The sequence below is a fragment of the Schistocerca gregaria genome, chromosome 4, assembly GCF_023897955.1.
Source record: "Schistocerca gregaria isolate iqSchGreg1 chromosome 4, iqSchGreg1.2, whole genome shotgun sequence".
Classification (NCBI taxonomy): domain Eukaryota; kingdom Metazoa; phylum Arthropoda; class Insecta; order Orthoptera; family Acrididae; genus Schistocerca; species Schistocerca gregaria.
This window is the reverse complement of record NC_064923.1, coordinates 769,219,233-769,233,053: the sequence shown is the minus strand read 5'-3', so window position 1 is coordinate 769,233,053 and position 13,821 is coordinate 769,219,233. Positions and strand designations below refer to the sequence as shown.

Sequence of the window (13,821 nt, the reverse complement as noted above, 5' to 3'; positions counted from 1 at the left end):
AAATTTAGTCAAAACATTACTATGCTGCTTAAGAATTCAGTTCAACTTACTCTCCACCCAGTATTAGCTTTCACTGCATTCATATGGTTCCCACAACTTCTAGTACTGTTTCAGTCTCACTTATATTGCACAATAATTTTTAAAAAGTAACTCAACAAATAATGATAAATATGTTTAACAAAGTAAACACCATGAACAGTGCATGGCCATTACCTAAACTTAAAGCAGAGAACTCTTCCTTGTCCTGGTAGTTTTTGCATTTACAAGACAAAATATATATATATATATATAAACAATATATATATATATATAAACAAAGATTCCAAGACTTAGCAAGCAGGTAAGCGCCGGAAGACAGGCACAATAAAATAACACACAAGCTTTCGCAACCAACGGTTGCTTCTTCAGGAAAGAGTGAAGGAGAGGGAAAGACGAAAGGATGTGGGTTTTAAGGGAGAGGGTAAGGAGTCATTCCAATCCCGGGAGCGGAAAGACTTACCTTAGGGGGAAAAAAGGATAGGTATATACTCGCGCGCGCACACACACACACATCCATACATACATATCTATCCTTTTTTCCCCCTAAGGTAAGTCTTTCCACTCCCGGGACTGGAATTACTCCTTACCCTCACCCTTAAAACCCACATCCTTTCATCTTCCCTTTTCCTTCCCTCTTTCCCGAAGAAGCAACTGTTGGTTGCGAAAGCTAGAAATTCTGTGTGTGTGTTTTATTTATTGTGCCTGTCTACCGGCTCTTTCCTGCTTGGTAAGTCTTGGAATCTTTGTTTTTGATATATTTTTCCCATGTGGAAGTTTCTTTCTATTATATATATATAAAATAGAAAGAAACTTCCACATGGGAAAAATATATTATAAACAAAGATTCCAAGACTTACCAAGCGGGAAAGCGCCGGCAGACAGGCACATGAACAAAACACACAAACACACACACAGAATTACGAGCTTTCGCAACTGGCAGTTGCTTCGTCAGGAAAGAGGGAAGGAGAGGGAAAAATGAAAGGATGTGGGTTTTAAGGGAGAGGGTAAGGAGTCATTCCAATCCCGGGAGCGGAAAGACTTCCCTTAGGGGAAAAAAAGGACAGGTGTACACTCGCACACACACACACATATCCATCCGCACATACACAGACACAAGCAGACATATTTAAAGGCAAAAGAATTCTATAAGAAGTAATTTCTGTGGTGTGAAAATCTAATGATAAGCTAAATGGTGTGAAGCAGTGTAATGAGAGCCTACAAATAGCCAAACAATAAGTGAAGTCAATGTTAATCAGCTACCCTTTCTACAAGTTATACACATTGTCTTTTCTGGTACTGCAAATGCTTGTTAGTTACCTTTGCTGATGCTTACATAGTTGATCACTTTTTATATTATTTACTGAAATTTGTACTGAAGATAGTATTGTGTCCATATCTAAGAATGTTTAAAGCATCTTTTCTAGTATATAAAAAGCATTTGAATATATGTGAGAAGAAATGAAGCTGTATGTTTCCTGTTATTGATGAAATGATGTAGATCCTGAAATAGACATCTATATCAGGATCAGAGTAACAAAGTGATGTCAATTTGTTGTTATGAGCAACCACAATATTTCATTTAGCAGGTTGCAAGAGTCTTTCCATTTTCCCAAGAAATTTCACAGTTAGCTGTAAATGTTCTGCAAAAGAAATCTACTGGACAAAGACGAATGTATATGTTTGTGGCTTGTTTGTGTGTGTGTGTGGGCAGGGGAGGGGGGGGGTGAGGGGGGGGGGGGAGGGAGGGTGTATGGACCCTCAGAGGTGACGTTTCAGCATCCTTACAAATATCAGTAGGAAGAAACTGGTTAAAATGACGTGACACAAGGAAGAACAAATAAGTCTTACATACGAACTTGGTCTCTCTCTCTCTCTCTCTCTCTCTCACTCTCTCTCTCTCTCTCTCTCTCTCTCTCTCTCTCTCTCTCTCTCCCCTGCATCAGCCATAGGCGTCTACAGAATCACTCTGTTATTCTCATGTGGTTATATCTTCTAGCTTAATGCATCTCATTAACTCCTTCCTTGGCTTTGTCCAACATGCGCTGAACTTTATGAATATATGTGTGTGTTAATGTAAATATTTCATCTGATAGTTTTCTTACTTTGGCAGAAATGGTTGATGGTACAGATTTCATAGGCAGTAAGAACATGATAAGAGATACATTTAGGACTTCAGTCTCCTCTTTTGAAACCTTAATCACTAGTGACTGTTTGTCTATAATATTGTAAGATAAATGGTGATGATTAGCATAAATAAATGGGGAAAGATTTCACATTTAGCAAAAAGGTATTGCTCTATTATGCTCTTTGTATGAAATTGCAAAAAATGAACACTTGTTTTTCTTTATGACCACACACAGTTCCTTAACAGCTACATGAGCTAGTTGGTTTTTGATTAGATATGCTAATTCATCTCAATATATCATCTTCTACATAACATCTACTCAAAACCAACTTGAAGTGCTAATGGGATGTTTAACCTTGATACAATTTCTATTTCAAACACAAATGTCATTATCTAGTGTTCTCTGGCATACACCACAAATGAAGGGTCTAGCGGACAATATGAGCCAATGGTATATTCTTTGAAACATGACACATGTTATACAGATGGTGACTTCAACATTTCAGTTATAGCAGTTGTTTGTGTGTGTTGTTTACAATATGCTATTTAGTTCTTGTGGGTGGTGGATTAGACACATTGTTTAGTAGATCTATATGCTTCCAGTGGAAATGGTGAGTGTACTGAAGATGGTGATAATGTCATTCCTAATTAAAGTTACGTAGTAGCCCCTCCCTCCCCACCCCCTTGCATTTTTTGTAGTTTATGTACAGTATATGTACATAATGTACATCAAAACATTTGCTGGGGACATGTCCAGTATCTAATATATGTTTCCTGATGTTACCTCGTAGTTTCAGATTTTATGACAAAGAGTGTGTTAAGTGCAATTAAACATGGTGTGAATGTAAACATTACGCTAAGCTACATGTCAGGCTGTTAGCACGATCTTTTTTTGGCTTTTACACATGTTAGCTTCACCAACTCTCAACCAAACTACCATCTTCCAATCTAATGTAGAACTCAGGCTATCATACAGAACAGTTTGTCAGCACAACTAAGATTTCAGTGGGATGGGTGTGTCCTCTAAAACACACTAGCTCATTTGTGTTATGACTGATAAGTGCAATGTTGGCATTTTTCCTCTCTTTAAACTGAGGGTTGACATTATGTTGGGAAGGTGACAGTTCAGATGTACGTTGTGGAGCCAGTAACTGTATCATAACAATCTTCTTAGGCCCCTCTTTTTTTTCGAGCAGTCCATATTTATATTTATGTCCCTCATGAAAATCTCAGTTTTCCTGTTGTGAACTTATATTTTCAACTTTTTAATATGATCAAAATGATTAATAACAAGAATATCTCTAGCCCAAAACCACATGTTCCTGTTGAGATCCCATTAATGTGTCAGTTTTTATTTTTCCATATGGTTTTGTCTTGCTAGTGACATTGGTCATCTCTTAAGGCTCGAATCTTTGGTGTCTATCATGTTGTTTACTAATTTTCAAATGAAATGACAAAAACTAAAATAAAGTTGTGTGTTCATAGATCATAGGAAACTACTATACTCACGAAGCGTAGTTGATTTGATTGAGTTTCACGGGTGACTTTTCCCTCCTTGTTTGTTATTTGTGGGAAAGCAATGTGGAAAGTCTGCAACCTCTACAGGACGTGTGTCCACAAGGCAGAAAGATGTGTGTGGTAAGAGGGAAATCAAATACTTCCCTTGGACCAACAAGCACAGCAGAATCTGATCCACAGTGGGCAGCTGCTAATAGCATCTGCCTCCATGTTAGGAGGGGCTGACATTTTGGGGGAAGGCAATGGAATACCATCCAAACATGTCCTAGAGAACCACATGGATACATTCACTTGTAAATGTTGTGGAGTTTTGAATAGTTCCCCAATCAGATCTCTGGGGGTGGGGGGAGAGAACAGTTTTGAGCAGATACATGTTAAAGCTGAGGAATGCAAATGTTGGAATGTTCAAAGCATATATGAAGCAGGAAATCTGTCAAATGTGGTCCAAGAAATGAGACAAGTCAGTATTGATATATTAGGTATAACAGTCAGATGGTGGGTTGATAGTGGAGATTGTTCTACTGTTGGCTGGGTACACTATTTTATCCTGGGATCATATTAGAGGAGTGGGCGTTATACTCTCCCCAGCGCATTTCCAAGAGTGTTATAAATTTTGTGTTATATTCTGACAGAGTTCCTTATTAAAGCTCACTGTCATGACAGTGAATCTAAACGTCATTCAAGGGAATGCACCAATTGTCGACACAAATGAGCAAGAAGCAGACTCTTTCTACAACCAAATCAAGAAAGTACCTACCCTCACAAAATATCATGAAATTAATATTAATAGTGGGAGACTTCAACACCAAACTGGAAAATGGCAGATCTGAAGATCTAGTTGGACGTTTTTGTATAGGAGAGTATTAGTGAGGGAGATGATCGCAACTGCAGTTCAGGAAGAAAACATGGTCACTAATAGTTCATTCAAATTACCAACTCAATGACTATACATCATAATCAGGTAGAATACATTTTAATCAACAAGTGTTTTTGGACTTCAGTAAAGCTCATCCACTTATCCTGGACCACTTACACTATCTGATTGTATACTCATTGTTTCTCTTAAGATAAAACTCCACCTCAGCAAAGACACCCCATGAAAAACTCAAACAGTCTGAACACAGAAGTGAAGTGGCCTTGTGTATCACCAGTAAAATAGTACCTACAGTGACACCTCTGGTCCAGAAAATTGTACCAAAGTATGGGAAGAGAGAAGAAACATTATGATTACCACTACTCAGTATAAACTGGGATATAAAACAAGAGACGGATGACATGATGATGAACACTGAAACAGTAGAGCCCAGACAGATATAAATAATTACAACAATATTCAGAAACTTATAACGTCAGAGATTAGTGAAGTAAAAAATGAATAGTTATAATGCAAATGTGAAGAAATTAAAACCTTAAAAGCTTCATCTGATAAGTTTGGTTTATGTGAAAGCTGGAAGAAACTGCTGGGATACAAAGGATAAAAAATGTCTCAAAATTTTTCTTGATGTTGCAGGAAAGAGAGAGACATTGGAATACTATATTAGGAACATTTTTTCAGAGACAGATCAAATGTTGAGATTTCCAGTAATGACAATCTAACAGAATTTCCAATTATGAAAGCCATGCAAAACACAGAAATCAATAAAATAACAGGACCTCATGACATTCCAGTGGATCTCATTAGCCTTCTTGATGAAGAAATTCAGTCTTACACAGGTTACGAACAAAATTTATGACACAGGTCACTGCCTTGCCCAGGGACTGTATCATCTTCCATTCCCTTACCAAAAAAGAACAACATTGAACACTGTGAGAAACTCTTTAGTCTTATGAGGTACTCCTATAAAATACACAGCCTAGCAAAAAGGTGGAGCACTCAGAAAACAAGGTCGGACGTCAATGTAACTTCGTACACGCACATACCATCAGAGAGTTTGTGAATAACTGGAGCTGCAATTCTCTGTGGCTGGTTGAACAGCAACCAGAGCGCATTAGTGATGTTACCAGACCTGGTAGGGCATGTAAAGGCATGAACAGTGGCAGATGGTGAGTGATCACTGTGAAAGACACGAAGATGCCCTGTACTTGTGTGAGAAGGTGTTATCAGTACCTGACAGAGGTTGAAATGAGTCTTATTGTCAGATTCCATTTGGACAGCTGGTGAAATCGTGCAGCCTCCAGGTTTGTAGGGCAGATGTCACAATGGCAGGATAATGGACTGCATGTGGACATGAGGGTGGGCACATTCGTCATCAAGGTTCCGGTCAACTTTGTCTGACCACTGCAAGGGAAGACATCATACTGTGCATCAAGAACATTCTAACCCCTTCATATACACACCTGTGATCCAGGAACAAGTAACTGACTCCTTTGAAAAATTCTATGTCCCTCTGCACCATTGGCCAGAGACTAAAAGCATCTGGATGGGGGAAGTACCATCCCACACACAGGCAGTTGTTAACGTCAGACACAAACAGCTACATTTGGAACAGTGTAATGACTGGAAAGAATATACAGGATGTTAAAAAAAAGGTACGGTCAAACTTTCAGGAAACATTCCTCACACACAAATAAAGAAAAGATGTTATGTGGACATGTGTCCGGAAATGCTTAATTTCCATGTTAGAGCTCATTTTAGTTTCATCAGTATGTACTGTACTTCCTCGATTCACCGCCAGTTGGCCCAATTGAAAGAAGGTAATGTTGACATCGGTGCTTGTGTTGACATGCGACTCATTGCTCTACAGTACTAGCATCATGCACATCAGTATGTAGCATCAACAGGTTAGTGTTCATCACGAATGTGGTTTTGCAGTCAATGCAATGTTTACAAATGCGGAGTTGCCAGATGCCCATTTGATTCACGGATTATCACGGGGCAATAGCCGTCTCACGGTACATTTGTATCGAGGCAGATTTCCAGAACGAAGGTGTCCCGACAGGAAGACGTTCGAAGCAATTGATCGCCGTCTTAGGGAGCCTATGACTCCCGACTGGGGAAGACCTAGAACGACGAGGACACCTGCAATGGACGAGGCAATTCTTCATGCAGTTGACAATAACCCTAATGTCAGCGTCAGAGAAGTTGCTGTTGTACAAGGTAACGTTGACCACGTCACTGTATGTTGTTTCCGTACCATGTACAGCGTGTGCAGGCACTATCAGCAGCTGATTGGCCTCCATGGGTTCACTTCTGCGAATGGTTCATCCAACAATGCGTAAATCCTCATTTCAGTGCAAATGTTCTCTTTACGGATGAGGCTTCATTCCAAAGTGATCAAATTGTTAATTTTCACAATCAACATGTGTGGGCTGACGAGAATCCACACGCAATTGTGCAATCACGTCATCAACACAGATTATCTGTGAACGCTTGGGCAGGCATTGTTGGTGATGTCTTGATTGGGCCCCATGTTCTTCCACCTACGCTCAATGGAGCACGTTATCATGATTTCATGGGGGGTACTCTACCTGTGCCTTTAGAAGTACGACACAACATGTGGTTCATGCACGGTGGAGCTCCTACACATTTCAGTCGAAGTGTTCGTGCGCTTCTCAACAACAGATTCGGTGACCGATGGATTGGTAGAGGTGGACCAATTCCATGGACTCCACACTATCCTGACCTCAACCCTCTTGACTTTCATTTATGGGGGCATTTGAAAGCTCTTGTTTACGCAACCTCGGTACCAAAAGTAGAGACTCTTCATGCTCGTATTGTGGACGGTTGTGATACAATACGACATTCTCCAGGGCTGCATCAGCACATCAGGGATTCCATGCGACGCAGGGTGGATGCATGTATCCTCGCTAACGGAGGACATTTTGAACATTCCCTGTAACAAAGTGTTTGAAGTCACGCTGGTACGTTCTGTAGCTGTGTGTTTCTATTCCATGATTAATGTGATTTGAAGAGAAGTAATAAAATGAGCTCTAACATGGAAAGTAAGCGTTTCCGGACACATGTCCACATAACATATTTTCTTTCTTTGTGTGTGAGGAATGTTTCCTGAAAGTTTGGCCGTACCTTTTTGTAACACCCTGTACTGCTGATGAGCGGCATCACACTGTGTTCAGTGGAGAATCACAGTTCTGGACTACTCAGGACGACCTTTGTCGGCAATTGTGGCAGTGACCTGGGGCGAGGTCCATCCTTCCGACATTTTGGCAAGGCACACTGGTGCTCAGTACGCCAACACATTCTGCATTCTTGTGCGTCACCTCTCGTGTGACAGGGTGTGCTGCCATTTTTCAACAGCACAATGCTCTTTCACACATGACAAATGTCTGTGAGCTATCTGTGTAACTTTGAGGTCATCCCATGATCAGCAAGGTCCTCAGATCTGCCCCTGATAGAACACACGTGGGAGCAGCTCGCACAGCAAACCCCCTCCAGTGCCAGTATTCAGGATACCCAGAGTCAGTTACAACAGTTGAGGAGCATCTGCCTCTGGAAAGGATACAACAGCTTTATGAAACACTACCCGACCGAATCAGTGCACGCATCCATGCCAGGGGAGTGAAACGTCATACTTCTTTGTAAATCTCACTCAATTTTGTAGTCACTGGAATAACATCTCATAAACTTTCAAACTGTCAAGTTTCATTTTGTTTCTTCCTCCCTTTCTGTGTGCCACACTTGTTTGTCAGGCAGTGTTTTTCTAAGTGAGAGTCATTGGTGAGAAACAGCCTGGGATCAGGAAAGGTTTAGCGGCAAGAGAAGCAACAGTTGCATTACATTTTTTGTGTGCAAACTGCTACAATGAGGATTAAAATATAGGCCTTTGGTTTAGTGATCATGAAAAAGCCTTTTACAGTGTACATCATCATAAATTTATCGAAAATCTCAAAAAGGTGGATATAGATCAGTAAGACTTCCACTGCATACAGAATTTATATTGAAATCAGATAGCAAAGGTTACGTCTGATTGTGAGGTCAGTGACTTTATTAACATCTGCAGAGAAGCCAATTATTCCTGGTGATACACAAAAAAATCGACAATAAACTTCAATAAAACTAACTATGCTGATGATACAGTATTAATTGGTTAGCAGTAGTTTAGGTCCGAATACCAACACAAAAAAGGCATATTTTATGAATGTCACATGACAGCCAGACTGCTTTACAAATGCAAATCTTTGATACTATGGCTCTTTAATAGCAAGAATCGCCGAGTTTAAGAACCTTGGAACATGGCTCAAAGATGATTGGAAATCAAGAGATAAAATATTACATGGAAAACTCTTGTAATGCTTTCACAAAATTCAAGAAAATTCTCACAAATACAGACCTAGATATAAACCTTACAGTTTGATTTGTGAGATGCTATGTCTGGTACATACTTCTATATGCTTCAGCAGACTGGCCACTTATAAGCCAATAGCAAAGAAAACCAAGGACTTTGAAATGAGAGATTTACTGTAGAATGCTTAAAATATTGTGGACAGCAAGAATAACTAACACCAAAGTATTGCAACGAATCACACTGTGAGAAATGTGAACACTATTTAAAAGAAGTCAACCTGTGTACCTAGGACACAGCTTATAGAACACCAAATACATTCTTCTACAGTTGATAATAGAGGGGAAAATTGGGCTACAAGAAGAAAAGGGCGAAGAAAAATATTGTTTGATAATTAAGCAGTGGACAAGTTTACCAAGTGAAGATGAACTATTAAATACAGCAGTTCAGAAACAGGATGCATTGTGTGGTTGACAACATCATTGATAGATAGGCATGAGAAAGACATGATGTGGTGTTGACAAAAAGTACCAGATGGAACAACAATGACAAGACTCCAAATGATGATGGACATATAGTTAATGATGAAAAAATTTTATCCTAGGGCTGTGTACTGTTTCTTGTCTGATTAGATAGGCGTAATGACTGTATTATTATGATGAATTATCAGGCGAACTATCAGAACTTTGTAGATAAATATACGGTTTACAGAGTAGTGACAATGCACTGCTGCGAATGACGTATTAACTCTCGCATATAACTGCGGAGAAACACAGTTGCGTGCACTACTCCGCTTTGCCGCATTTTCTCGATAACTTAGAGGTATTTATATCATATGCTGGCATAGCAATAAATTCAAATTCAAATCCGAAACTGTGATGCTGGGAAATATTACGAACTCTTTTATTTACATATTTATGTAATAGAAATAAATAATTAAAACACACGCAAAAATCGTTTAACTATACTTCCAGTATACCAACAGTATCAGGTCTTCTACTAATAGTTCCAATATATAGGTATGAGTGTGAGAGTGAAAAAAAGACCTCGTTTATTGGCACTGTTTTCGCTTTACTTGCCTCTTTATTTACGTCAAGTTTAAAGTATGATGCATAATCATCTGCTAAGTCGGTTATCATCTTTGCTCTAACAGAACAAAACTTTATGCTTCTGACAGACACCTGTTTTACAACAACATAAACACGTCATGTGACGCAATCGACGACCATAGACTCTAGTAGTACAGTCGAGATCATGGAGGTATACCTCCATGGTCGAGATCACAGGTCACAGATGTACGCTTCGTACACAGCTAGTCTGTCGAGAAGCGTCTGTCGACCGAAGCAGAAACAATACTAACATTGTAAATGATCCTAGAACATGCATTTGACGTGGTTCCGTGCTGGAGGTAGAGCTCTGGTGTCTACTGATTCATATCCTGCTCCATATTGTAGTTGGCCAAAAGTTGCCGTCTGCCTGAGAGAAAACTATTTGTAGAAACTCAATGAAATTTGAATGCCTTCCTTTTAAAAAATTAGCGAATACAGGAAAATCCAATAGAACGTTTATATCTCAATTTTTCTCCGAAAGTTTGGACCCAAAGGTATCTAGTTTATGCTTCGCAAGTACTCCAGCAACATGACAAGCTTCCTTACATTCTGTCCAGGAACTGATGCAAGCAAGGTCTATGAGATGAATTATGAGTTTCAGAGTCCATTTTCTTGTTTTTATAACTGTTCTGTAGGCCTCCATCATCTGATCGCAAATGTTAATTCCTTCCAGGCTCATACTACACTTTGTAACAAGTGATAGACAAGGAATGTTGACATACACTTTTTCTTTTTTCTCCGCCATTCTAGATTTGCAACTGAATTGCATCCAAAATAGTTTGACGTTAATGCCACTATTTTTATGTCTTACCATTGAATGACGACAGCATTGTTGTCATCCCTGCAGAATTCTTCCATGTCACGTCTTTTCAATTTTTTCTCCTCAGTCAGGTGCACATCTCTAAATCTATTACACACGGTTGTTCTTGTTCCATACATTTCGTTTACTCGCAGAGCTTACAGCAGCGGATTGGTTATAAAATATCTGTCAAAGAACAGATAAGAATCTCTCTCTAGTGTTTGTATCAGTCGAAGCACAATATTAGGCCCTAGGCCACAGTTGCTTTCAGGCAGAGGCGTTGATTTTCCCTAGTAAATCTCAAAATCTAAGACTAATCTATTGCTCATTTCTAAACTCTTGGACATGGTTTGTTTGGTATATATTACTTTAAGGAACAACTACCAGTAAAAGGTATCATTTGCCCATCGATAGAGTAATGGTCTCCACTGGGTTCAGGCAATTTACCACAGGTTTTCCACATGAACGCTATTGCAGGTTGAAATTTACAGAGAGCATCTTCCCTTGCCATTGTGGAAAACGATTTGTATCAACAACATGCAATGACTTTCGTACATAAAAGAAATGATCCCTTGTGATATTGTCTGCTATTAATAGAAGGCGAAATCCACGATGCTAATACATTCTCGTAGGTGGGTATTTGGTATTACACATTAGAATGAGTGCTCCAAAAACTTTTTCTTACTTTCTGCATGGTAACTTCCAAAACGTGGCCTGTTTGAAATAAATGATACATGTTTCTGTATGTGGATTCAAGCTCAAAAAAATCACCAGGAAAGTGTGTATGAAAGCACTTCATAGGAGCCATTGACGATTCATGGAAAATGTCAGATATTGGAGGGCTTTGCGTAGAAGAAGGACGTTTCCTCCATAAATGTTTTCTCTCTGTCACTCGATTCAGTTATTGTGTACACTGTGGTACCTGTTCATTTTGGGTTTGCTGTTGTGTTTCATTTAAATTTTTTTAGTTGCTGGTTCTGAAGTAGGGGCTGCTCCTTGGAGTCATCAGATGAAATTCTACTTTCAGTAATTTCCTTCTTAAGTGATGGCATGCAAGATTCGTCAACAATGTCGTCACCACTACTAATGTCCTCCACATCTGACTGATCGAGAAGGTATCCAGTCTCTGCACCTGTCAGCGTATCTAGAAAGATGGACGTCCATTAACCTCAACAAGTGGAATCGGTAAAAAAAGGAGTAGAAGCCTTAGCCACACAGTTGTGTTACTTTAATTATCGAAGCATATAATGTAGAAATAGTGTTGAACAAACAATTTTTATGAACTGCATTTGATTCATTCATCATTCAACTATACTTCTAAATTTTTATGCGCTCTGAAAGCAAGCAGAATATAACAAAAATTAACAATACCTCTGTGATGTCAGCTCAAGGCACCCATTGCCAGGGAACCTGAAACGAACTACTAACTAAAATGAACTGTAGCACAGTCTCTCAAACTTGCACTATTGTTTCGTACAGGTCTCAACGGTCGCACTTCAAACATGTCGCGATAATCTGCCAAAGAACGTGCCCACGCAACTGTGTGTATATGGTCTGAAAGGGTTAAGGATTATTTACTTATTTATTTATGATATATGGCTAATCCACACGCAACAACCTGTCTGAATACGGCACATTTGCTCATATAGATTACAGTGCATGGATCGAAAATTTGTGCAGACGTCAGACATGCACAAACCTGGAAGATGGAGTTTCAGATTCGAACAAAACTGAACGAAATTGAAATATATAGGAGCCAAAAATGTTTGTGGAAAGTTAACAGCAAAGGATACAGTGATCAGAATAAAGATAAATCATATTTCTGAACACCTATTTCTGCCCTCCACAACTCACCTTACAGTATTTGACAGAGGGTACTTATGGTACCACTAATACCCCCTTCCTCGTTCAATTTGTGAGTGGCACGTGGAAAGAATGATCAGTAAGTCTCTGTGTTAGCTCTAATTTCTCGAATTTTGTCATTGTCGCCGTTACATGTGAGGAAGAAATATGGTGTCTGCATCTTACCTGGACTCTCTCTGGGGCTTCAGTAGTAAGCGTGTTCCTGATGCACAATGCTTCTCTTGTAGCATCTGCTACTGGATTTTGTTGAGCATCTCCATAACGCTCTCGTACCGACTAAACGCTCTCGACATAACGCGCCGCTCATTGTTGGTTCTTGTCTATCTCTTCTCTCAGCCCTACCTGATAATAGTCCCAGACTGACGAACAATACTCGAGAATCGGTCGAACAAGTGCCTTGTAAACCACTTTTTTCGTGGGTGAGTTCCATTTCCTTAAGATTCTTTATATGAATCTCAGTCCAGCATCTTCTTTTCCTACCTTTTGCTTTATGTGGTCATTCCACTTAAGGTCACTCTGGATAATTACCTCTAGCTATTGTACAGAAGATACTGTTTCCAGCAATTTGTCATCAATAGTGCAGTTGTACATAGTGGACTTCTTTTCCTATTTATGGTCAATATTTTAAGGTTATGTTCAGGGTCAACTGAGAGAGCCTGCATGATCCATCCATCCTCTGCATGTCATTCTGGAAATCTATAGTGTTTTTTGGCATCACTACTTTGTTATAGATAACTGTATTATCTGTCAACAGTCTTAAAGAGCTGCCAATGCTTCCTACTAGATCGTTTAGGCGCGCTATTTCAGTAATAGCCCTGTCACACTTCCTTGGGGTACTCTGGAAATTGTGTTTAAATCACGCTTCTTCTGTTCCGTTGAGAGCGATGTGTTGCGTTCAATCTGCAAGGAAATCTTGTATCCAATCAGAAATCTAGTCCAGTACTGAGAAAGCCCATATTTTAGGGTGCCATACATCAGTCAGTAAACGTGGAACCCTTATACGATCGCTTTGCTGTCTGTCTGTCCAACTGCTAAGGACCCTTTTAGAGAAAAAAGCAGGCAGGCGTTTCAAGTTCACATTTGTATCACATACTAAAGTCTATGACCCCTTAATGGTGCAAAACATTT

At 39.5% G+C, this 13,821-nt stretch overlaps 1 protein-coding gene across 2 annotated transcripts in view; it reads right to left on the bottom strand.

The window, feature by feature from the left end:
- Positions 1-10,145, bottom strand: part of LOC126267538 (biogenesis of lysosome-related organelles complex 1 subunit 4) — a 50,616-nt gene extending 40,471 nt beyond the window's left edge. For both annotated transcript variants that reach the window (XM_049972841.1, XM_049972839.1), the window contains exon 1: positions 10,002-10,145. In XM_049972841.1, coding sequence (XP_049828798.1) covers positions 10,002-10,061 — 60 coding nt within the window. In that variant the 5' untranslated portion in view covers positions 10,062-10,145. The remainder of the gene's footprint in view (positions 1-10,001) is intronic.
- Between the last annotated feature and the right edge of the window lie 3,676 nt (positions 10,146-13,821).